This window comes from Bidens hawaiensis, unplaced genomic scaffold (genome assembly GCF_021521415.1).
Source record: "Bidens hawaiensis isolate Kalapana, Puna unplaced genomic scaffold, B.hawaiensis_p1.1 tig00013805_1, whole genome shotgun sequence".
Lineage (NCBI taxonomy): Eukaryota > Viridiplantae > Streptophyta > Magnoliopsida > Asterales > Asteraceae > Bidens > Bidens hawaiensis.
In genome coordinates, this window is record NW_027492179.1 from 310,762 (window position 1) to 336,809 (window position 26,048).

A 26,048-nucleotide genomic window follows, 5' to 3' on the forward strand; every position below is an offset into this window, starting at 1 on the left:
GCAAAAGGTCTTTTGATAATGATTGCTTTTACTTGATGAATAGAGTGTATATATTCTTTTGAATAAGATTGATCTTTACTCAATAATATATTTAACAATTTAACTACTATATAAATTAAATGAAACTCTTTCATTACTCCTTTGACCGCTTCTATGTATGCAAATGCTATATAATCTATATACACTAATACAAGTCTATGCATACCTCTCATTTCTCTTCTCCTTTGACTAAGGAGCATTCTCTCCACCACTTTGAGCCATATCTAATGATTTAAATCTAGGCAAAAGGTATGTACACTTACTCAAATCATTAAATTTGTTTTATTATTATTATTATTATTAATTAATTAATTAATTAATTAGGATTAGAGCTATTAAGTTGATATGTTGATACTATTTTAATTTAAATTATAGGGTTTGGTGTTTTAAACTGCCCTTGCGGTATGTAATAGGTGTTTTGTAGTTGGTTTCTAAATCATTTTGGTGGGGTGGTCAAATGGTTTTTCTTAAAAATAAATTATAGGAGAATCCAGGTCTGAATTTCCGCTTATGAGTTCGCTCAGAAATATGGACGCACTACAGTAAGTGGGCAAGGGAGATTCGAACTTGGGTATTAGGGTATAACAAGTGTCATGACAATTTAAAAGAGACGCCACTACCATTGTAACATACATCTTAAAAAAAACAAAACAGAAAAACAAAAAACAACTTGCTAGATCTTGTTTTGTTGTTGGTTTACAAGATCCTCTCTGTTCAGGAATTTAAAAAAAAAGTACATGGCAAAACATGTTATTAATAATGGTGGACATGTTAGCATTTATTATTCCCATGTTTCCCTCGTACAATAATTATTATCCAACATACACAAATATTAGTAAAGTCAAACAAAGCAAATGTAAGGTTTGATCGAATAAGTCGTGTTTGTTCGGTACTTTTTTTTAATAAATATGTCACTATAAGAAGTGTTTTAATACATAACAATTCTTACAAAGACTCGTAAATATAATACATAAAACGGTTATGTAACTGCTTACAGCTTACCCTACTCTTTTCTTACCCCATATATCACCCAAACACTAACTACAAGTATATTACACGGTTTCTACAGCTATCCGCTAAAAGGTTTGGCTAAGATGAAGTCATCACTTACAACTATAATTTTCGTCATAGCTTTGATCATGCAAGTATCTATATCAAACGGTGACGCGCGATCCACAATGATCAAAATGCATTGTGACGACGCCTTAGAGGCAGACCCGACGATTTTCGTCCAGAATTTTGTCCGTACAATAAATACAATCGGGAACCAAATTCGAACTTCACATAATGTGACAACGGTTATGGGTACTGGTTCGAATACAATCTATGCTCTAGCCCAGTGCTATGGTGATCTCTCTTCACAAGATTGCATCTCATGCTACACCCGAATGCGTACAGTGCTTCCCAGTTGCTACCCTCGAAACGGGGGGTGGATTTACCTTGACGGATGCTTTATGCGAATACAAAACTATAGCTTCTTCGAAGAGTATGCAAACCCGAAAGATAATATGGTTTGTGGGAATACAACAAAAAAGGATGCATTGTTTCAGGAGTCAACAAGTCGGGCGGCGGTCAACGCTGTATCGGGTGCGTTAAGAAACAATGATTATTTTGCTAGGGAAGAGATGTTGGTTTCGGGTACTAATGATTCAGTTTATGTGTTGGCGGAATGTTGGAAGACTTTGAGCCCGAGTTCTTGTAAGGCGTGTTTGGAGAATGCATCTTTGTCGTTAACGAAATGTTCACCGTGGTCTGAGGGTCGTGTGTTGAATATGGGGTGTTTCATGAGGTATTCGGATACCAATTTTCTCAATCCTGTACAGGTATCTAGCAATAAAGGTAATCATAACCAATGTTTTAAAAATCTGTATTTTATTTGTACCAGATTGGGCTAAAAAATGATACAACCGGTTAAACCAGGTTATACAGGGAGGTTCAACCGATTGAATATTTACCTTATAATTTCCTATAAATTCAACTTCAACTTAAAAAATAACCCAAAAGTAAATGATTTCATAACAAAAAATAATCCAAAAGTTAATTTTTATTAAAAAAAATAATACAAAAGCACTTAATTTCAAAAAAAAAATAGCCTTAAAGTTTACACTTTGAATGTTAATTGTTGGGTTAAAAGAAACTTTGGAAAAATATGGGCCGCAAATATTAAAATTTTCTCGTACTTAAAACTGGTTTGCCGGTAAAAACCGGTATTTTAGAAAAAAAAACCGCCGGTACAATGTTCTAGCAAACCGGCCAAAACTACCGACTCAAAATTCCGGCCTGCTGTGGGAAATCCAGTTCAACCAGCCGGTTTGAACCTGTTTTTAAAACACTTGTCATAACTATACTAAACCAAATGGTTTGAGATCCAAAATATTGGCTCTCGGTTAGGTTTTAATGGTTAGCCTGTTGTGTTCGCTTTATAACTTGAAACCAACCGTGTAAACCCATTAAACTTATATATTTATATGGTGGAGTTAAGTTTAAAAAGTAAACTTTTTTATTTTTTACGCAAAATTAACATTTTACGCAAAATTAAAAAATTGCTTGACCGTCAAACAAGTAAAACCGGCTAACTCATTTAATGCTCGGTTTTGTTTGTCACTCGGTCGCTCCTCGAGACTGTAGTTAGCAGTTCAGCCTAGAATTTCACTAAACTCCAAACAACCTCGGAATCTCGGATTAAAATGATAAAAAAACAGCATAAATAACATAAACACACGATATTAAAGATTCTTAACGATCGTGATATTGGTATTGGCAGGAAGGATAATAAAAATTGCGGTTTCAGTTGTTAGTACTGCGGCGGTTACTACAGTTGCTCTGATCATTATTTTGTATATAAGGAAACATAGATATATACAACACAAGAGAAGAGGTATAATATTATAAAGATCTGGACAAAATAACATGTTCAAAAGAATCTATATGAAACAAACTACTGGCTGCTTATTATTTCTAGGTCCTTATGATGCCAAAAAAGTAGCAAAGATTCTTAATGAAAGTGGCTTGTACTTCAAATACCCCACTGTTGTAAAAGCTACGGAACACTGGGATGACTCTAATAAGATTGGAGAAGGAGGATTCGGGACAGTGTACAAGGTTTGCACACTTAAATGAACACAAACAAACGTTCACGAACGAAACATGTGTTTATGTTCGTTCGTTTAATTAATGAACACAAATTTTATGCGCATGTTCGTTTGTTTATTAAATGAACAAACATAAATGAATTCCCACTTAATAGTTCACTAAACGTTAGGTTCGTTTACATGCCTAATAAAAACTATATTTTAAGTTATATTTTGTTGCTTTACAATTATATGTTTTACCTATTAAGATTTAAGGATGGTAATCATAATATACAAACTAAATCAGCCAATTTATAGCTAACCGGGTGGAAATTATTAACGTGAACTATGAAATTTATTTCAGGGGTTCTTACAGATGGACGAGAAATAGCTGTGAAGAGGCTTTTCATCAGCTACAAATTTAAAGTAGCAGATTTCTATAACGAAATTAAATTAATTTGCAATTTCGAACATCCAAATCTTCTTAGGTTACTAGGATGCAGTTGTTCAGGATCCGAAAGCATTCTTATATATGAATATATGCCCAACATGAGCCTTAACTACTTCATTTTTGGTAAGTTTTTAAAAATGTTTACAATTTCGATTCGTTTGGTTGTGAAATAGTCTCCTTTTATTTAAAAAAAAATCTCAAACGGGCGAAGTAAAAGGTCAATGGTAATTTATATTTATTGAAATTATATTATTTTTGACAATAAGTGTTTGGGGGTCAACCCATGATTAAAACGACTCGTATGAACACGAACCCATATGACTTCAATGGCTCTGAGCCTCTGAGCCATCACCCGTTGACTCTAAAATCATTAAACTAACATTTTTAATGATAGAATTAATTGTTGAACTGTCAGTTAATTATATGTGGCTTGAAGTACAAGGAAGGAATCTCGGATTAACAAATAGAGGGTTAATATATGATTAACAAATTTGGATTGATTATCTTAATTGTTATTATTAATTTATTGGAGTCTTAGTTATAGTCTAAACTGGTTTATGTTTAGCTACATATCTCGTGTGATTGTAAGGGCTGATGGACTGTAATCAAGTTTTGAGTTATTTTCTTAGTTAATAGAAATTGGAGAGCTTATTCCAAATCTAATTGTTTTTACTCAAATACGTACAGATGATATAAAAGGCAGGGAAATAGGTTGGGAGAAGAGAGTTGAGATTATTATTGGCATAGCAGAAGGCTTGGTTTACCTTCATGAGAATCCCAAACGCCGGATTATTCACAGAGATATTAAAGCTTCTAACATCTTATTAGACTATAGGTTTCGTCCCAAAATAGCTGATTTTGGGTTGGCCCGGTCTTTTCAACATGATCAAAGCCACATCAGCACCGCCATTGCAGGAACACTGTAAGTACCTTGTGTAAAAATAATCATGCAAAAGATAACTTAAGTAGATAGAGAAGCATGAGGCAAATTAACTTGTTTCTCTTTAATAATGATATTTTCAGTGGGTATATGGCTCCAGAATACCTAGCACATGGTCAGTTAACCGAAAAGGCAGATGTCTATAGCTTTGGTATACTAATTCTAGAGGTGGTCACCGGAATGGAAAGCAACCGAAGCAAAACCCTTGAATATACTGACAGCTTACTGTCTACGGTAAATATATGCATTTCACCTCACACAATTCTTAAAAAGCTTTTAAGTTATAATCACATATTTGGTTACCAAAAAATTTGAAATGTCAGTTGACAATAGTAACTATTTTTACTTCAAAAAATACATTGATTCATGTTATAAAAAGTACTTCCACTTTAAATGAACAGGCATGGAAGCATTTCAACCAAGGAACAGTGGAGGAAATACTTGACCCAAATCTAAATATGCACATTTATCCCAACATAAATTTCCATAAAGAGGCCATAAAAGTGGTACACGTGGCACTACTTTGCACCCAAGAAGCTCCATCTTTAAGACCATCCATGTCAGCAGCACTAAAAATGTTAGCAGTAAATGACGAACCTTTGCCTGCACCCTCTAATCCCCCTTTTATAGATGAAGAAACCATGGAACTTAATAGCATTACACAAAGTTTACCGAATAACCATGATGGCGATGATTCTAGCTTGGTTGCTACAGTTTCTTAGAGTCGTTTCTACTCGAGGTAACACTAGTTAACTAGAACTAATCAATTATGATTAGAACACAAGATTGCTTCTCAATGTGTTAACATGTAGTAAAGGATGTTGGGATTATTTAGGTCCCATGTTTTCTATAATGTAGCATTTTCATTTTGTGAATCTTTTTTGTAGGGCATGAAAAGAAGCTAAGGTGTGATTGGTTTCTTGTTACAGAATAACCGAAGGTAGGGCCCGCTAACTGGAGAAAGAATGAAAACAATATAAACGAAGCGATTTTGAAGAAAATATTTATGACTTTAGAGGTAGCAAAAGTGCGAAACAGGCAGGTCAAGCGGATTAGATTATGCTTAAATACAAGTCAAAAGGGTTTGGTTGGTTTTGATTAGATTGTCCCTCCAACACCTTTCCTATTAAGGCAGGTCGGGCGGGTCGAAATATTTTTTTTCCAGCATTGTTTATCTATAAATAACTAGTGTGTCAAATATTACTATAAACTTGTATTATTTAAATCCTAGTGTTAAATTCTGACCTTTTGAACAAAATGATCTAACTACATTGACTTTACCATTTGACCCGTTTGGAAAGAAACATAACCAAGATCGACCTATGCATAAGTAAACGGGTTAGCATTTTCACCTCGAACACAATTACTGAAACAAAATGTGATTAATATACCAATGCTCACTTAAGGTTACGGTAGCTGCCTTTCGAGGGTCAACAGTAGTAATTCGCGTTCATATATGTCATGATAACAACTAAAGTAACATCTATATGTTTTTTAAATAAGCATTTAGTAATAGCAACTTGTATATGCTTGGGAAAAAGAAGCTGCTTATTTCACATACATATAATCAAATAAGCAATCCTAAACACTTCAAATTACTTATTTACTGAATCAAAACACGATAAGCGTATAAACAGTTTTAATAAGCAACCAAACACCCCCTAGAAAGAAACGAGGAAACATATATATAACAAGATTACCAAACACAGCTTGTTCATGAATGAAGGACAATGCATAAATAAAGTTTTAGAACCAAATTATCGTTTCTAACCTTTGGTGATTAATTTTATTAAAAAAAGCTAATTACTTATTAATAATTAAAAATTAAAAGTAAAAGAAATAAAAATAAAAACAGATTAGTTCTTTTGATAATAAAAATTATTTTTTAATAATTAGTATTATTTTATAAATAATGTCTTTCTAAAATATAAAATAAAAGTAAAAAACATATATCAATAAATATAAAAAGAAAAATGAGATATTGGACTTGTCAATCAAATGTCAAATCTGGTAGTACATGTACTGTTTACACTTGTCATTTGAAATGACGGATGTTAAGATGACACTTGTCATTTCAAATGGCAGATGTCTTTTTTACATATAGGGGCAAGCTACTTTGGAAAACGTCAACCGCCAGTCAAAGTGGTTGATCGGAAAAGTGACATTTGCCATTTGAAATGGCGGAGGCGGAACACTCGCGAAAAAGTACCACATCCGCCATTTCAAATGGCGGAACACCAGGTAATTGTCCACCTCACCCGACACAAACTGACATGTCCTATATATAATCTAAGATCCGTCATTTCAGTAAAGATCTCCTATAAACCATTACAACAATTTCTATCTCTTAAAAACCATTTTACCCTTCTTTAATTTCTTATATAGAAAAAAAAATCCCTTATATAGAGCTATAAGGGGCTACCGTATGGGCTCCTTGTATAGCCCAATATTGTGACATCTGCCCCGATCCGACCCGACCCAGGTACCCGTTTCTCTGACCCGATCTCTCTTTTATTATTTAATATTTATACTTGTATTTTATTTTTAATAATAATATATATTTCCTGCCCGCCTCTTTCTCCCTCTCTCTTTCCGCCTTCTCTTCCCTCTTGTCCTTTGGTTCTTTCCGCCTAAGGATGTCTGCAGCTCCACGCGCCAGACTCCTTACATGGAAGCCTGCGTGAAGACATCTTGTTCCTGCGATGCGTGAAGAGAACTCTTCTCGCAGCGCGCTAAGAATGCATGTTCTTCCCGCAATGCGCTAAGAATGTATGTTCTTCCCGCGATGCGCTTAGAATTCTTGTTCTTCACGCAGCACGCTAAGGATTTGTGATTCTTCCCGCAGTGCGCTAAGGATTGTTGTGCCAGCCTTCGCGCTCGCGCACTCAGCCTTCCCGCGCTTAACCCTTGTATCTTCTGTTTAAATCTAGCCGTTTGCTTTTGTGTTGTCTTATCTTTTGAGCTGTTGACCTAATCTGCTTTATGTCTGAATAGTTACTTTCGGCGCAGCATGCGTACCAACCCCCATTGGTTGGTAGAAAAAGTGACTGACATTATCTTTTGAGATCTGCTTTTGCCAAGCTTTATCCAGTACCTTTATTTGAACCGCCCATGCCTGTTACTGTTCCCTGTCAGCTTTATCTTGCCCCCTGCAGCTGCCATATCTTTTGATATCTTTTGCTTTTGGATTCTTATGCTTTTTGATATCTTTTGCTTTTTGAGATCTTTTCCCCTTTTCTAGGATTGTGTTCCCTAGGGTTTCTCTATAAATAATAGTATTATTTTTCCTAACACATCACACACAAAACACTTAATCTCTCCTGTTCTCTTGCTCCTTGCTCTCTCTGCCGTCTTCCTCTCTGCCTCCGTCTTCCTCGTTCTTCCTGCTTTTCCGGTAATATATATTATATATAATAGTTTACTTATTAATTATGCTAACTTATAATCAAGACTTAGAACAAATCATTAAAACAATAATCTTATTTATAGGTTAACTTGTGCTTGTTTAAAGTTGGTTCTTGCTTTATCTATCACCGCATCGTTTATCATGTGAGTTATCTCGTATCTAATCCCTTTTTATTTTAAATGCTTTGGGATGTTCATGTGTTCATACAAAACTTGAGTCTTAAACTTGTTTATGAACTTTAGTCGCGCAGTATCCCATGTGTTGAGGACGTTTACTTGGCTGTTTATTTGTATGTGTATCATTAACCGCTTTGTTCGGCCTATTCCGCAGTTCCGTTGGTACCATTAGTTGAACACGGGAGACCTATCGTTTACGGTTTTCTTTGTTTACACTTGCACAGATGTTTTCTCGTTTTTATGCTCAATTGGGAGCATGGATTGAACTATGATCTATGAACTATCTTAGGCTTGATCACAATCTGATTACACCCTTGTTAAACTCTAGACATACACGTGTTGCGCGCAGATTTACTGTGATTATCTATGATTATCTATTAAACTTGATTTCTCACCAACACGCAAGTGTTTGACGTTTATTTTAACACATGTTCAGGTTTGCAGTAGCTGTTTTGGAGCTTGTGGACACGTAGGACGTTTTTACTTTTGGACCTAGAATTAAAATGTATCAAGACAAGTTAATGTTGTTTGAATGTTATAATTTATAATATATTGATTTATGTTTGATTTATGTTCTTTATTTTCCCCGCTGCGCGTGCGCGATAAAATGTGTATTAATAAATATTGACACCAATAGTGTCGCGAGTAATGAAGCAATATGTGGCGCCCCGATGTATAATCCGCCTTTGGTCGGGGTGTTACAGATTGGTATCAGAGCTCGTTGACTTTAGGATAGGTGGTTAGACGTAACGGCCTAGAATACCTAAGAGTCCCTTCTCGCGCATGAGAGAAATCTCATGTTTGCGCGCTTATTGTTAATTACTCGCTATTTGTGAATATGCTCGCACTTGCGCGGTATATGATTTTATGTTTTATTTCGCGATATTTCGATTTTTGTCGAATTTCGATTTTTATTGATTTTTCTTACATATTCGTTTGTTGGGTTTGAAAATCCGAAAAGTCATGGTGATACATGAATAGTTGATTTTCAATTTCCATTTACGATTATGTTCTGAGGTTGGAGACTTGAAAAGTCATGGTGATACATGAATTGTCAACCTCCAATACTCATTTTCTTGTATATTTTATATTGAAGATTGGAAAGTCATGGTGATACATGAATCGTCAATCTCCAATACTCGTTTACTCGTATATTTTAAATTGGGAATTCGGAAAGTCATGGTGATACATGAATTGTCGATTTCTGATTCGAATTTGTTACCTTTATTAAGTCTGCATTTAAAGTCATTTATTTTACTTTAACTTTTGATAGCATCTAACTCCGTGAAACCAAGCTTTATAAGATTAAAACTTTGCGCTAAAACCAAGATATTAACTAAAATTAAAATTTTTATAGAATGCCTCCGCTATCTCGCCGATTTCAGAGAAGAGAAGCCTCGCGCATGCGTAGACAGCAACGTTCCCAGGAAATGGCCGCCGCAATAGCCCAAGCTTTGAGCCAAAACAATGCTAATACCTCCAGTTATAACATTAAGTCCTTTAATGCGGGTAACCCTCCGAAGTTCACAGGTCTTGAAGGAGCCACCGTGATGCTCCAATGGCTTGAGAAGATTGAAAACACTTTCCTCCATACCCAATGCCCCTCAGAAAGACGAACCCTATATGCTTCCAGTGTCCTGGAATCCAGAGCGCTTACATGGTGGAATGGAGTAGCTCATGCGCGTGGCGCAGAGGCTGCTTCTAGCATGACATGGGAGGAATTCAAGGAAATTCTTACGCGAGAATTCTGCCCTCCCAACGAAGTTAAGCGCCTGGAGGAAGAATTCTGGAACTTGAAGCAATACAGCGGTGAAGCGCGCGAGTACGCGACGCGCTTCCACGAGCTAAGCTTACTGGTCCCTCACCTTGTTACCCCTTCCCGCCGAGCCATCGAGAAATTCCTTGGGGGTCTCCCCATGGAAATTCAAGATTCTGTATGGGCCAGAAACCCAGTTACCCTCTCTGACGCCATCGAATTGGCCGCTGTGCTCAGCGACAACCATGTCAGAGCAGGAACCCTGTTCCTGCGGGGAACTGAGAAGACCAAACCCACCAAGACTGTCCCTGAACCAACAGAAACCAAACCAGAACCCTCAAACCATAACCAGAAACGTAGGCGCAGACAAGCCTATGCGCTTACCAACCCGCCCATTGTCCAACAACCCATTTATCAACCTCCAGTTTACGCGCCTAACCCACTGTCAACCTACCCAGCACCTCCTGTAGTCCACAACTATGCCTTAACCAATCCCGCACTCCCTGCCCCGCCAACTAAGAAACCTTACACAGGAAACCAACCCTTTTGCCCAACCTGTAGACTTCATCACCCACCTCAAGTCCCGTGTCGACAATGTAACCGATGTGGCCGCGTAGGTCACTCCGTTGAGTACTGTAGAACCCCTCCCTCCAATCCGATTGCGCCAACACCACCAGCTTACCCGCAGAACCCACAGCCAACTTACCAAAACCCACGACCCAGATCGTGCTTTAACTGCGGTGATCCCAGTCATTTCCGGAATGCGTGCCCAAGACTACAAGTTCAGATTACGCAAGCGAATCCGGTGAACCAGATTTCAAACCAAGTGACGCGTGGACGAGCTTTTAACATAACCGCGCACCAAGCGCAAGCGAATAATGACGTAGTTAATGGTACATTTTTGCTTAACGGATTTTATGCATCTATGCTTTTTGATACTGGCGCCGATCGAAGTTTTATCTCTCGCGCCTTCGAGCAGAAGCTTGCGCGACCGCGCGATGACTTAAAAGAAGATTTTTCAGTTGAATTGGCTAATGGCGAAACTGTTTTAATAAACTCGGTAATTAAAGATTGCACGCTTAACCTTAACGAAAACGATTTTCTAATCGACCTCATCCCTATGCCTCTTGGAAGCTTTGATGTTATCATTGGTATGGACTGGCTCTCGAAGAATCGCGCCGAAGTTATTTGCGCCAAGAAGTTGATTCGCATTCCTCGAGAAAATGGTGATCTTCATATCTACGGCGAAAAACCCTCCAGTGGTCTTAAACTTATGTCTTGCGCCGAAGCCCAAAGACTCATGCGGAAGAAGTGTATTGCATTTCTAGCCCATGTGGTTAAACCTGCTGAAGAAAAGAAGCTTCGCGATATCCCCGTCGTGCGTGATTTCCCTGAAGTTTTTCCTGATGATCTTCCTGGTATCCCTCCCGCTCGTGAAGTCGAGTTCCGTATTGATCTTGTCCCTGGTGCTTCCCCCGTAGCTAAATCTCCTTACCGTCTTGCACCCGCTGAGATGCAAGAATTGGCCAGCCAACTTCAAGAGTTGACTGCTAAAGGATTCATTCGCCCTAGCTCTTCGCCCTGGGGTGCTCCGGTGTTGTTCGTTAAAAAGAAAGATGGATCGTTCCGCATGTGTATTGATTACCGCGAGTTGAACAAACTCACCATTAAAAACCGGTATCCCTTACCACGTATTGACGACCTCTTTGATCAACTCCAAGGTGCCTCTTGTTTTTCCAAGATCGATCTCCGCTCTGGCTATCACCAGTTGCGCATCCGCGATGAAGATGTTCCGAAGACTGCTTTTCGAACTCGTTATGGCCATTTTGAATTCTTGGTCATGTCCTTCGGTCTAACCAACGCACCCGCCGTTTTCATGGATCTAATGAATCGGGTGTGTAGGCCTTTCTTGGATAAATTCGTGATCGTGTTTATCGATGATGTTCTGGTGTATTCTAAGACCAAGGCCGAGCATGAGCAACATCTCCGATTGGTGTTGCAAAAGCTTCGAACCGAGCAACTCTATGCTAAGCTTTCCAAGTGTGAATTCTGGTCTGATGAAGTACAGTTTCTTGGTCATGTTGTAAACAAGATGGGTATTCATGTCGACCCATCCAAGATTGAAGCAATCAAGAACTGGATTACGCCATCCTCTCCTTCTGAGATCCGTTCCTTTCTGGGCTTAGCTGGTTATTACCGGCGTTTCATTTCGAACTTCTCAAAGATCGCTTTGCCTTTAACAGCTCTGACGCACAAAGGTAAATCGTATATTTGGGGCTCGAAGCAAGAAGAAGCCTTTCTAACGCTCAAGCGTTTGTTGTGTGAAGCTCCTGTTCTTGCGTTACCTGAGGGTAATGAAGATTTTGTCGTGTACTGCGATGCCTCCAACCAAGGTCTCGGTTGTGTTCTTATGCAACGAGGCAAGGTTATCGCTTACGCATCAAGGCAACTTAAGGTTCATGAAAAGAATTATACAACTCACGACCTCGAACTTGGTGCAGTTGTTTTTGCCTTGAAGATCTGGAGACACTACCTTTATGGTACTAAGTGTATCCTTTACACTGACCATAAAAGCCTTCAGCATATCTTTGATCAAAAGGAACTTAACATGAGGCAACGCCGATGGAACGAACTCATCAGCGATTACGATTGTGAGATCCGGTATCATCCTGGTAAGGCTAATGTGGTAGCCGATGCGCTCAGCCGAAAACCCTGCCAACTTAACTGTATCTTGCCGCGCACCCAGCTTCACTTCGCGCCGATTCAAAGCAACCTTGAATCGCGTATTCGTGACGCGCAGCGCGCATCCATCAGTAATGGTAACCTTCGCGCCGAGTTAGCGTGTGGCGCGGAAGCACTCTTTGTCCCTAATCTGAGTGGAATTCTCTGCTATCTCAATCGCATCTGGATCCCTTGTGATGAGAATCTTCGCGCTGATATCCTGAGTGAAGCGCACAAATCTCGGTATTCTATTCATCCTGGCACTGATAAGATGTACAAGGATTTGCGCATTACTTATTGGTGGCCCGGTATGAAAAAGGATATTGCTGTGTTCGTAGCTAAATGTCTGACTTGTTCTAAAGTGAAAGCTGAACACCAACGCCCATCTGGTTTGCTCGAACAACCAGAAATTCCTACGTGGAAATGGGAATGTGTAGCGATGGACTTTATTACCAAGTTACCTTTGACAGCAAGCAAACATGATAGCATTTGGGTAGTAGTGGATCGATTGACTAAATCTGCTCACTTTCTGCCCATTCGTGAAAACTACCGTGTTGAGCATCTCGCGCAGCTTTATGTCAAGGAAATCGTCTGCCGCCATGGTACTCCTTTGAGCATCATATCCGATCGCGATGGCCGTTTTATATCTCGCTTTTGGAAATCTCTCCAATCTGCGCTAGGAACTCGCTTGGACATGAGTACGGCATATCATCCTCAGACTGACGGTCAGTCTGAGCGAACTATTCAAACTCTTGAGGATATGCTCCGATCTTGTGTTCTTGATTTTGGAGGTAATTGGGATTCACACCTGCCTTTGATCGAGTTTTCTTATAACAACAGCTATCATTCCAGTATCGGTATGGCCCCATTTGAAGCACTTTACGGTCGTAAATGCCGCTCCCCAATTTGTTGGAGCGAAGTGGGTGAAACCCAAATCACAGGACCCGAACTTGTTCAAGAGACAACCGATAAAATCGCCAAGATCCGTGATCATTTGCTGACTGCCAGAAGCCGACAGAAGAGTTACGCAGATCGTAGGCGAAAGCCTCTCGAATTTCAAGTTGGTGATCTTGTTCTCCTCAAAGTGTCGCCTTGGAAAGGTGTTGTCCGCTTTGGGAAGAAGGGTAAGCTTGCTCCTCGTTATGTTGGTCCATTCAAGATTCTCGCGCGTGTGGGAAAAGTTGCCTACAGACTTGACCTGCCGCTCGCGCTCAGTAATGTGCATCCAACGTTCCATGTTTCCAATCTCAAGAAGTGTTTAGCTGACGAGAACCTTCACATTCCACTTGATGAAGTTCAAGTTGATGAATCCATGCATTTCATTGAGAAGCCTGTTGAGATTATGGATCGCGAGGTTAAGCAAACCAAGCGCAGTCGTATCCCTATCGTGAAAGTTCGCTGGGAGTCCAAGCGCGGAGCCGAGTTTACATGGGAAAGGGAAGATCAAATGAAGATCAAGTACCCGCACCTGTTCTCTGCGCAACCTACTTCGAGATAAATTTCGGGACGAAATTTCTTAAAGTAGGGGAGACTGTGACATCTGCCCCGATCCGACCCGACCCAGGTACCCGTTTCTCTGACCCGATCTCTCTTTTATTATTTAATATTTATACTTGTATTTTATTTTTAATAATAATATATATTTCCTGCCCGCCTCTTTCTCCCTCTCTCTTTCCGCCTTCTCTTCCCTCTTGTCCTTTGGTTCTTTCCGCCTAAGGATGTCTGCAGCTCCACGCGCCAGACTCCTTACATGGAAGCCTGCGTGAAGACATCTTGTTCCTGCGATGCGTGAAGAGAACTCTTCTCGCAGCGCGCTAAGAATGCATGTTCTTCCCGCAATGCGCTAAGAATGTATGTTCTTCCCGCGATGCGCTTAGAATTCTTGTTCTTCACGCAGCACGCTAAGGATTTGTGATTCTTCCCGCAGTGCGCTAAGGATTGTTGTGCCAGCCTTCGCGCTCGCGCACTCAGCCTTCCCGCGCTTAACCCTTGTATCTTCTGTTTAAATCTAGCCGTTTGCTTTTGTGTTGTCTTATCTTTTGAGCTGTTGACCTAATCTGCTTTATGTCTGAATAGTTACTTTCGGCGCAGCATGCGTACCAACCCCCATTGGTTGGTAGAAAAAGTGACTGACATTATCTTTTGAGATCTGCTTTTGCCAAGCTTTATCCAGTACCTTTATTTGAACCGCCCATGCCTGTTACTGTTCCCTGTCAGCTTTATCTTGCCCCCTGCAGCTGCCATATCTTTTGATATCTTTTGCTTTTGGATTCTTATGCTTTTTGATATCTTTTGCTTTTTGAGATCTTTTCCCCTTTTCTAGGATTGTGTTCCCTAGGGTTTCTCTATAAATAATAGTATTATTTTTCCTAACACATCACACACAAAACACTTAATCTCTCCTGTTCTCTTGCTCCTTGCTCTCTCTGCCGTCTTCCTCTCTGCCTCCGTCTTCCTCGTTCTTCCTGCTTTTCCGGTAATATATATTATATATAATAGTTTACTTATTAATTATGCTAACTTATAATCAAGACTTAGAACAAATCATTAAAACAATAATCTTATTTATAGGTTAACTTGTGCTTGTTTAAAGTTGGTTCTTGCTTTATCTATCACCGCATCGTTTATCATGTGAGTTATCTCGTATCTAATCCCTTTTTATTTTAAATGCTTTGGGATGTTCATGTGTTCATACAAAACTTGAGTCTTAAACTTGTTTATGAACTTTAGTCGCGCAGTATCCCATGTGTTGAGGACGTTTACTTGGCTGTTTATTTGTATGTGTATCATTAACCGCTTTGTTCGGCCTATTCCGCAGTTCCGTTGGTACCATTAGTTGAACACGGGAGACCTATCGTTTACGGTTTTCTTTGTTTACACTTGCACAGATGTTTTCTCGTTTTTATGCTCAATTGGGAGCATGGATTGAACTATGATCTATGAACTATCTTAGGCTTGATCACAATCTGATTACACCCTTGTTAAACTCTAGACATACACGTGTTGCGCGCAGATTTACTGTGATTATCTATGATTATCTATTAAACTTGATTTCTCACCAACACGCAAGTGTTTGACGTTTATTTTAACACATGTTCAGGTTTGCAGTAGCTGTTTTGGAGCTTGTGGACACGTAGGACGTTTTTACTTTTGGACCTAGAATTAAAATGTATCAAGACAAGTTAATGTTGTTTGAATGTTATAATTTATAATATATTGATTTATGTTTGATTTATGTTCTTTATTTTCCCCGCTGCGCGTGCGCGATAAAATGTGTATTAATAAATATTGACACCAATAGTGTCGCGAGTAATGAAGCAATATGTGGCGCCCCGATGTATAATCCGCCTTTGGTCGGGGTGTTACAAATATGGGGTGTCATATTTCAAAGATGGGTAGGTTGTCTTGCGTCGTATTTCAAAGATGGGTAGGTTGTGTTTGGTGTCCCTAGAAAACCCGATATATAAAGATGGGGAGGTTGTCTTGCGTCATATTTCAAAGATTAATTTAGTGTTGTACTTATAAACAATGCAATGCAAGAAAGAAAAGGTGTTGCTATAATATAAGCGATGCTAGTTCTTGTCTTATCAACATGGTGGTAACCGGTTCTTATCTATTAAAATTTGTGAGTGGAGTTTTTATAATTTATGAGGTGATTTAGGGTACTAATGATTCGGTTTTTGTGTTGGCTATTTTCTACTTGTTTAAGTGTTTAACTTTCATGTTTCTACATGTTTGTACTTCAAGCACTATTTTACTTTTAATTTCGTGACTATTTTATAATTCAGTTGCCAAATTAGTTTTGACCCATAACCACCGATGACTTGGATGAATGAAATGAGAAATTAGAAAATTATGAAGGAAAATTAAGTTATAATTGAATGTGGGTTTGACTCCTAAGCAAGTAAGCATCATTACTTTACTTTATTAAAAAAAAGTAAGATAAGAATATATACAAAGATCGGATTTGTTTTAGATTTGTAAATTTGTGTTGTGTAAATAGACACCAAAAGTCAAAAGGGAACTGTCGACCTACCTGGTCCACTAAAGCCCAAAATAATAATATCTGAATCTGAAAGCAAAGTTTATTGAAAAAGTCACATTACGCAACCATGTTGAATATTGTTAGTATGTTACCATCACAAACAAACTCAAAAACCTATAATTTTCAGATTGTTGATCTACAAAATTTTTATAAATCTTCTAAGGGCAACAAATCAAATTCGGACTAGATTAATATCAGTGTTTTAAAAACACTACACCCTCCGGTTACTGCCTATCCGGTTGTAACAAATGAATAAGCCGATTTTCAGTCAAAAGAAGAAAAAAAATTTCGCCCACAAGATTTAAACCCTTAACACATCAACCAGTTAGGCCAAAAACCTTTCGGTAAATGATTGCTTTTACTTGATAAATTAAACCTACATATTCTTTTTTTTAGCAAGATTGATAGTTGCTGAATATCTAATACTTTATTTTACTACTTAAAAAATAGGTGTATTAGTTTTATTAATCCTAACTATCATCTTTTGGTCGATGTTGGTGCCAACTATGCTAACGGCCTCATCTTTTAACGTATTTGTTCCCAACGATTCGCGACTGATATATTCCTAACTTTGTTACTTGTAGGTCGCCGCAAAAACACTATTGGCAGGAAAAGTTACATTTTTTGCCGGAAAACTCAACATGAACACCGGCACCACCACCAACCAACCACCACCATTTGAGCACCATCAACCAATTCCGGCGATAGTTTTAGGGTTCCGAGTTCCGACAACCTCAATTATTGGGGCTTTTACTAGAAAAAGGTTGCTAAATGTTCGATCTAAGGTTACAAAGATGTATGGGATGAAAATATAACGTTGAGTTTCCCGAATAAAAAATGTGAACGTTTTTCCGGCAACCTGCAACTAACGGCGTTAAAATTCTGTTAGTCGGGTATCATTGGGAACAAATATGATAAAATGTGAGCCAATTTATTAGTTGGGACCAATAGCAAAAGATGATAGTTTAGAATTAATAAATATCAATACATCTAAAAAATTAATAAATGAAATTCTTGGCATCCTCCTTTGACCGCTACTATGGATGTAAATTTTATTATAATCTATATAAGTCTATACATACCTCTCATTCCACCTTATTTGGACTAAGGAACATTCAATGTAGGCAAAAGGTATGTACACTTACCCAAATCATTAACTTTGCTTTATTATTAGGACACTAGGGCCGCCTTCGGCAACCGCCTTTCGGGTTGACTTTGCCTATACACTGCTGCTGGCCATGCGGCTTGAATCTCGGTTACTTGTTGCCAATGGTGTAGAGGAGAGCGAGTTGTGGTTAGGCGGGTTCATGCCATAACATCGCCGCCTGTGAACGGTGTCTGGGCGGGTACGCCCATACCGGCCTTATTAGTTCATTAGGATTAAAGATTTTACGTTAATATGTTTATAATAATTTTAATTTGATTTATAATTTGGTTTCTAAATCCTTGCTAAATCTTGTTTTGTTGTTGGTTTACAAAAAAATTAATAATAAGAAGAAGAAAAGTATATAGCATAAAATGTAATCAATAATGGTTCCAACAAACACAGAGATTATTAGACTAATAACCAAACTATTAGTAAAGTCAAACAATGTAAATGCATGGTTAGAATGAGTTGTATTTAGTTGTATTTTTAATGAATCTGTCAAGTGGTTTAATATAACAATTCTAAATAGAAAATCTTGTTACATATTTGTATCTTTCTCTTTATGATACATAAAACGGTTATGTAATCGCTTACCATACTCTTTTTTTTTTACTTCACTATATCTTTCAGACACTACGTATAAGTATATTACACGGTTTCTCTAGTTTTCAACTCAAAATTGGTGTTGTATTTCAGTTTTTTCTGGCAAAGTCTCGTATGCTAGAAGATGAAGAAGTCACCACTTACAATTATAAATTTCATCGTCTTTTTGATCATACAAGTATTTAAATCAAATGGTGACGCGCGATCCGAACTAATCAAGATGCAGTGCAGTGACACCTTACAGGCAGACCCGGTGATTTTCATCCAGAATTTTGTCCTTACAATAAATACAATCGCGACCCAAATTCAAACTTCACATAATGTGACAACAGTTGTGGGTGCTGGCCCCAATATAATCTATGCTCTAGCCCAGTGCTATGGTGATCTCTCTTCACAAGATTGCATCTCATGCTATGCCCGAATGCGTGCAATCCTTCCCAATTGCCACCCACGAAACGGTGGGTGGACTTATCTTGACGGTTGCTTTATGCGAATCCAAAATTATAGCTTCTTCGAGGAGTATACAAACCCGGATGATAATATGGTTTGTGGGAATACAACAGAAAAGGATGCATTGTTTCAAGAGTCAACAAGTCGAGCAGCGGCCAACGCTGTATCGGGTGCATTAAGAAACAATGACTATTTTGCTAGGGAAGAGATGCTGGTGCCGGGTACTAATGATTCGGTTTACGTGTTGGCGCAATGTTGGAAGAATTTGAGCCCAAGTTCTTGTAGGGCGTGTCTGGAGAATGCATCTATGTCGTTAACAAAATGTTCACCGTGGTCCGAGGGTCGTGTGTTGAACCTGGGGTGTTTCATGAGGTATTCAGATACTAATTTTCTCAATTCTGTACCGGTAAAAAGAAGATCTAGCAATAAAGGTAACCATAACTTACTATTAATACAAACTAATGACTTTGTAAAAAGAATTTAAAAAAAACTGCTTGACCGTCAAAACGAGTAAAACCGGCTGACTCATTCAAGTGCTCGGTTTGGTTTGTCGCTCCTCAAGACTGTAGTTAGCAGTTCAGCCTACAGTTTTACTAAATTCTAAACAAACTCTTATTGAAATGATAAGAATTAACACTAATAATAGAAAAACGGGTTCGAAAAGATTCTTAATGATAGTATTATTGGCATTGGCAGGGAAGATAATAAAAATTGCGGTTTCAGTTGTTAGTACTGCGGCGGTTACTACAGTTGCTCTGATCATTATTTTGTATATAAGGAAACATAGATATATACAACACAAGAGAAGAGGTATAATAAACATCTGGACAAAAAACATGTTCGGAAAAATCCATGAAACAAACTACTAATTGCTTATCATTTCTAGGTTCTTATGATACTCGCAAACTAGTAAAGATTCTTAACGATAGTGGCTTGTACTTCAAATACTCAACTGTTGAAAAAGCTACAGGACACTGGGATGACTCTAATAAGATTGGAGAAGGAGGATTCGGTACCGTGTACAAGGTTTGACAGATTTCGAGGCACAAATATGCTTACATAAATACGAGGCTTGTAAATGAACCTAATGAACACAAACACTTAATCGGACAAAAATTTTGTGTTCATAATGGTTCGTTTAAAAAATGAAAATGTACGTGTTCATTTATGTTTGTTCGCTTAAAATCTAAACGAAAAGTTCACGAACATAGATGAACAAACATAAAATGAATACACTTAAATGAACACAAACGAACGTTCACTATGTTTATGTTCGTTCGTTTAATTAAATGAACATAAATTTTCTATGCATTTTCGTTCGTTTATTAAATGAACAAAGTCACAAACATAAACGAACTTCCTGCTAAACGGTTCACAAACAATTTACTGAAAGTTCGGTTCATTTACAAACCTAATAAAAACTATATGATTATGCATAACAATCATTTTTTATCATTTAACGTGTAACAATGAAATTTATTTCAGGGGGTTCTTACTGATGGACGAGAAATAGCCGTGAAGAGGCTTTTCATCAGCTATAAATTCAAAGTAGCAGATTTCTATAACGAAATTAAATTAATTTGTAATTTTGAGCATCCAAATCTTCTTAGGTTACTAGGATGCAGTTGTTCAGAATCCGAAACTGTTCTTATATACGAATATATGCCCAACATGAGCCTTAACTTCTTCATTTTTGGTAAGTTCTAAAAAATGTTATTACAATTTCGATTCGTTTGGTTGTGCATTTGTCTATATATTTTCTTTTATCTAACACGGGTCAAGTCAATGGGTTTTTTTATATTTATTAAAAATATATTGTTTTTATAGATACAATAATGAATTACCTATCAATAAAAATTTTATAGAATGGACAATAAGTGTTTGGTGGTCAATCCGACACGGATAATTAAAATGACCTATATGAACCCAAACCCGTATGACATGTTACATAACTCTCGACCCATTAGTAAGTCTGAGCCGTCACCCATTGACTCTAAAATCATTAATTAAATGATTTGAGATGTAACATTTGTGAATTTGTACAGATGATGTAAAAGGCAGGGAAATAGGCTGGGAGAAAAGAGTTGAGATTATTATTGGTATAGCAGAAGGCTTGGTTTACCTTCACGAGAATACCAAACACCGGATTATTCACAGAGATATTAAAGCTTCTAACATCTTATTAGACTTAAGGTTTCGTCCCAAAATAGCTGATTTTGGGTTGGCCCGGTCTCTTCAAGATGATAAAAGCCACATCAGCACTGCAATTGCGGGAACGCTGTAAGTATCCTCTTATTATATAAAAATAATCATGCAAAAAAGATAACTTAAGTAAAAAAGAGAAGGAAGAGGCAAACTAACTTTTTTTTTTGGTAAATATTTTGACATTGCCAGTGGGTATATGGCTCCAGAATACCTAGCCCACGGCCAATTAACCGAAAAGGCAGATGTCTATAGCTTTGGTATTCTGATTCTAGAGGTGGTCACCGGAATGGAAAGCAACCGAAGCAAAACCGATGAATATACCGACAGCTTACCGTCTACGGTAAAGTATATACACTTTACATAATAATTACTCCTTTTGGTTTCTAGAAAACTTTCAAGTTATAATCACATATTTTTTTACCAAAAGCTTAAGATATCAGTTGACAACATGAACTATTTTTACATCAAAATGCATTGATTAAGGTTATAAAAATTATTTCCACTTTGAATGAACAGGCTTGGAAGCATTTCAACCAAGGCACAGTGGAGGAAATATTTGACCCAAATCTAAAGATGCAAAATTATCACAACATAAATTTCCAAAAAGATGTTATTAAGGTGGTGCATGTGGCACTACTTTGCATACAAGAAGCTCCATCTTTAAGACCATCCATGTCAGCAGCACTAAAAATGTTAGCAACAAATGATGAACCTTTACCTTTCCCCTCTAATCCCCCTTTTATATATGAAGAAACCATGGAACTTAATAACATTGCACAAAGTCTACCGAGTAGCGTAGATGATTCTAGCTCGGTTGCTACAATTTCTCAGAGTCGTTTATACCCGAGGTAACATTAGTTAGCTATAACTAATTAATCATGATTAGAAAACAATACCGACACAGTGATAAACTAATTCTAGGTGTGTAAAGTGATTAAAGGTGACTGTAAATGTTTAGCGAATGTTATTGGGATGATTTAGGTACTATTATTTTCTATAATTTAACATTAATCATTTTGTAAATCCTTTTTATAGGGCATGAAAAGAAGCCTCACTAACTGAAGAAAAAAGGAAAGTGCTATAAAGTATAAACAAACCGAAACTTGGCTTTTTGAAGAAACTATTAATGACTTTAGAGGTAGCAAAACGGCAGGTCTGGTGGACTAGAAACATGTCACAATGGATTTAGATCCTAACAGATGATGTATAATTACTAGTCAAAAAAAGGGTTTGGTTGGTTATGACTGGATTGTCCTTCCAACGCCTTTCGGCAGGTCAGGTGGGTTGGAAACATTTTTTAACATTTCTTTTTTTTTTTTTTGTAAATAATTAGCGTGTCAAATATGACTATAAACTTGTATTATCTTAATCCAAGTGTTGCATTCTGACTTTATGAATATGATGATTTTGGAGGTTTTATGCGTTAGGATTTAGATTCGTTTGACCCATTTTCTATTTAGCTAACTTCTTTGACTTTACCATTTGACCCATTAGGAGAGAAACATGCCCTAAATTCAGATTCTAAAATCAATGCATGCCCTAGATTCAAATTGTAAAATGCATGAATCACTATTCTAAATTTCTAATCGAGGATTACATTAAATTCACTTACTCAAATGCTAAAGATTCCCTGTGTTCCAGCTCTAATTATTCTACATCTCTTAATAACTAAGGAGATAGACTAATAAAACAATGAAACATATATATAACAAGATTACCAAACACAAATTGTTCATGAATGAAGTAACATGGATATATAAAGTTTTGGAACCAAAAATATCATTTCTAACCTTTGCTGATGAAAACCAGGCATTTGAAAATCCTCATACAAATTACAGGCTTTTTTTATCGTGTAGCAACCAAATTGCCCATGAGTCCTCCCCCGACTTCAAAATGTTTAGCACTTAAAAATCCTGCTTCTAAAGCAAGACACTCTAACTCCTCACCTATATATTATTTGCAAGTAGTGGAGTGAGTATATTAGTCATATAAAACTTTACGGCATCACATAGTAAATATAACAGTATCTTAGGATCTCTAGCTCGTCAAATTAATAAACTTCCTAACAGACAGAAATTGAAGGCCAAATCATGCCTACTTAGTGGCATGTTATCATCGTTATTCTGTTTTATTATATATAAAGATAAGTCATATAAAATTAACATTTTATACAAACCTGTATAGAACTTTTGAATTGAAGTCTTTAGATATTGATATTCCTCTGAAAGCCCATAACTAGCTGCTACAGGCACAACTATATTGTCTATCATCCAACCCTACCACAAAACTCATAAACTTCACAGGATGTTCACAAAATGAAACTTACAAGGCACAATATAAACCAAACCTGAATAGATGTCTTAAATTCATCGGTGCTTTTGTTGAAATCAAGGATTGAAGCTTTCGACCCTGGTTTTAAAACTCGATACACCTCCTTCAGTGCCATGTATTTGTCGATTACATTTCTTAGCCCATAGCCCATGGTAATGGCATCAAAATAACAGTCTGAAAATGGCAAGTCAAGTGCATCACCTTCCACCCATCTACATAATAATCACCATTGTGTTGAACCATTCACAAGTAAAAGGTTTTAAATTATTACTAACACATTTTTAAGTGGAACAAACAAAAGGTAAATATATATACTATACTATACTATACCAATGAATGCCCACATGAGGTTGCGGTAGCAGGCTTTTGAGTGTAGTTTCTGGCGAGAGGAAGCAATGTCTAGTTGTTGCCTTGAAAAGTCAAATCCAGTAACCTGCAATTATTAGTGTCAATTTTTTTTTCAACGTCCAACAAACAGAGAATTGCCTAGGATACTCTGTACAGGGTGACCCAATGGCAAAAGGCCACCGCCAGCTGGCCCAACCCAGCAGTAAGGAGCCCTTACGCGATGATAACAAGTTAAACTAATTAATTAAATTACAAGTGAATAATAATAATAATAACAACAACAACAACAATAATAATAATAATAGGTGAGTCACTGACCTGGCCATTGAGTCCAACCTTTTGAGACAAAAGAAATGCCAAATCACCACTTCCACAACACAAATCCAATGCATTACTACCTTCCTTTGCCCTACATTAATCACTATTTGAATCCATATCTCAAATGCCTAAATAATATTACACATTATTATTACTGAATTGAATTGATTACCTACCCACTCCAATCAACTGCCATTCGCTTCCATATGCGATGTTGCCCCAAGCTCAACAAATCATTCAACTGTAATTAAATGTTATATTATACATGTGATCCATTTTATTTAGTTAAGATGATAATAATTATGCGTACGTTATCGTATACAGGAGCAATGCGGTTGAAGAGTGCTTGCCGGTCACCGGATGCCATGATAATTTGCTGCCGCTGCCGTCGTCTGGCGGCAACCGAAGGCGCAAATGACAACTGAGGAAGCAACGATGATAATGATGATGATGTCATTCTTACATTTGCGTACCGCGACGTTTTTGGATAGCGTTATCCGGGTTAGAGGAGTTACAAACCGTATAACGATTGTTATTTATATCGGGTTGGTGTAAAACCGGTTTTGGAGAAAATATTCAAACTTATTACAGAGGTAGAGTAGCAAAAAGACCCAAATACCCTTAAGTAATGTCCGCGGGTCAACCAAGAGTACGTCACAGGTCACCCGCGGGACATATGAACTATCCGCATAAATCATTTGAGGAAGAAGCACTCTCACGGCACATGCGAAAGCATCCTGACACCCTCAAAAGTCATCCGCAATAAGGAATACCCTTCCGCGTAAATGTCCACGAGGTAATGCTCCGGGACAGTTGTCAATAACTAATTACCTCTAGAAGATTTGCCAAGATGCTTTCTTGGGCAATACGTGATCCTTCGGCCAATCAGCCGGTGACACATGGCAAGGCCGTTATAACCATGCACATGGCTAATGTTACGCCTTAAACCAATAACAGAAGGACGCGTGTCTAGGTTGTTATACATGCACATGCAACGTATAAGCTGAACCTATCATATGAGGACACGTGTCCAGGCGGTTATAAGAGCATCTTCTAAAGGGACAGCTGGCCTAATCACTTCCTCACACCCTTCGGCTATAAATACCCTCTCAATCATCATGAGGTATTCATTCACTCCCACTGTATTCTCTCAATTTACTTAAGTGCATTATCTTCGTCAGAACTGTACTTATTCTCACGCCGGAGGGTGGTTACGGGAAGACCCCCCCCCCCCTCTTGCCCTTCCCGTAACGAGCTCACGGTGTCTGTTTTGCAGGTCTTCATCACTGGACTTTGGGCAATTGAGTTCATATCGTATTGGCAGTTAACCGTATCCTACCCTGTTGACTCATCGGATCTAGGACCCATTAGTGGGGAGTAGATCCGTGTTTCTTCAAACCGGATCAACCCGATTCGGTCCGGGTTATATAAAGGTCTGGGACAAAGATAATGATTTTTTGTATGTTTTTTTTAATTTGGTTAGGCTCCAAAACCGGGTTTCGGTGAATGTGACTACAAACAGGTATACGTACCTGCATATTGGGTCGGGTCGGGTCTAAACTAGTTTATCAAGGGCGGGTCACTTTTTTTATACATGTATTTAAGATGTATTGTACCAAAGTTTGTAAACATTTTGACCCTAGATTTTTAGCATTATTAAAGATTTAAAACAAAAGGAGACATCTCATACACGAGGCAAGCAGTCCAAACAATACAAAGGAAAATAAATAACATCAACAAAACATACAATCGTTTATAGTGGAAAATTAACAAAATTGAACTTGCACCACTTCTTTATTTCACCCATAAGGAGGTTGACTTAATGTCATTAACTAATTTCGTCATCACTAAAGGAGCGTTATTAAAGATAACATCATTCCTTGCCAACCATATCATCCAACACGTCTAGGGTCAAAATGACATTTTTTTACAAATAATATTTTTACCCGGGTACACGAGAATCTCTTCTACTTACTCGAAACATATGGATTTGTACCAAACCATCAACTAGTATTTAACCGTTTGATTAATCGAGGTAAAA

At 37.7% G+C, this 26,048-nt stretch overlaps 2 protein-coding genes and 1 pseudogene across 5 annotated transcripts; 2 read left to right on the forward strand and 1 right to left on the reverse strand.

Moving 5' to 3' along the window:
* The first annotated feature begins 1,053 nt into the window (after positions 1–1,053).
* LOC143544966 (cysteine-rich receptor-like protein kinase 2) lies at positions 1,054–5,244 on the forward strand (annotated as a pseudogene). Its single transcript, XR_013137345.1, has 7 exons — positions 1,054–1,878; positions 2,804–2,917; positions 3,002–3,140; positions 3,473–3,684; positions 4,249–4,483; positions 4,585–4,735; positions 4,903–5,244. The product of XR_013137345.1 is annotated as a cysteine-rich receptor-like protein kinase 2 (transcript).
* Positions 2,658–24,472, reverse strand: LOC143544964 (2-phytyl-1,4-beta-naphthoquinone methyltransferase, chloroplastic-like). Of its 3 annotated transcripts, none has more exons than XR_013137344.1 (8): positions 24,318–24,472; positions 24,184–24,248; positions 24,008–24,098; positions 23,686–23,774; positions 23,358–23,553; positions 23,187–23,286; positions 22,801–22,956; positions 2,658–2,707 (listed from the first exon to the last, which is right to left on the reverse strand). XR_013137344.1 is itself a non-coding variant. In XM_077036934.1 (7 exons), the coding sequence occupies exons 1-7, from the start codon at positions 24,462–24,464 to the stop codon at positions 22,856–22,858; spliced, it is 789 nt and encodes a 262-aa protein (XP_076893049.1). In that variant the 5' UTR covers positions 24,465–24,472; the 3' UTR covers positions 22,089–22,855. The 3 variants fall into 3 exon arrangements, 1 of the variants encoding a protein (XP_076893049.1); XR_013137343.1 differs by lacking the exon at positions 2,658–2,707 and adding an exon at positions 19,267–19,414; XM_077036934.1 differs by lacking the exon at positions 2,658–2,707 and having other exon boundaries at positions 22,089–22,956.
* On the forward strand, positions 18,360–22,080 carry LOC143544968 (cysteine-rich receptor-like protein kinase 2). The gene is made up of 7 exons (XM_077036936.1): positions 18,360–19,236; positions 19,502–19,615; positions 19,692–19,831; positions 20,291–20,501; positions 20,851–21,085; positions 21,200–21,350; positions 21,527–22,080. Exons 1-7 carry the CDS (start codon positions 18,480–18,482, stop codon positions 21,860–21,862), a joined length of 1,944 nt encoding a protein of 647 aa, XP_076893051.1. The 5' UTR covers positions 18,360–18,479; the 3' UTR covers positions 21,863–22,080.
* Positions 24,473–26,048: the final 1,576 nt, after the last annotated feature.

Coding starts and splice junctions, on each gene's coding strand:
- LOC143544968 (XM_077036936.1), top strand. CDS start 18,480: ATGAAGAAGTCACCACTTACAATTATAAATTTCATCGTCTTTTTGATC. Junction 19,616..19,691: donor TATACAACACAAGAGAAGAG/GTATAATAAACA, acceptor TATCATTTCTAG/GTTCTTATGATACTCGCAAA. Junction 21,351..21,526: donor CCGACAGCTTACCGTCTACG/GTAAAGTATATA, acceptor TTGAATGAACAG/GCTTGGAAGCATTTCAACCA.
- LOC143544964 (XM_077036934.1), bottom strand. CDS start 24,464: ATGACATCATCATCATTATCATCGTTGCTTCCTCAGTTGTCATTTGCG. Junction 23,775..24,007: donor AGGTTGGACTCAATGGCCAG/GTCAGTGACTCA, acceptor TAATAATTGCAG/GTTACTGGATTTGACTTTTC. Junction 23,287..23,357: donor AATTTAAGACATCTATTCAG/GTTTGGTTTATA, acceptor GTTTTGTGGTAG/GGTTGGATGATAGACAATAT.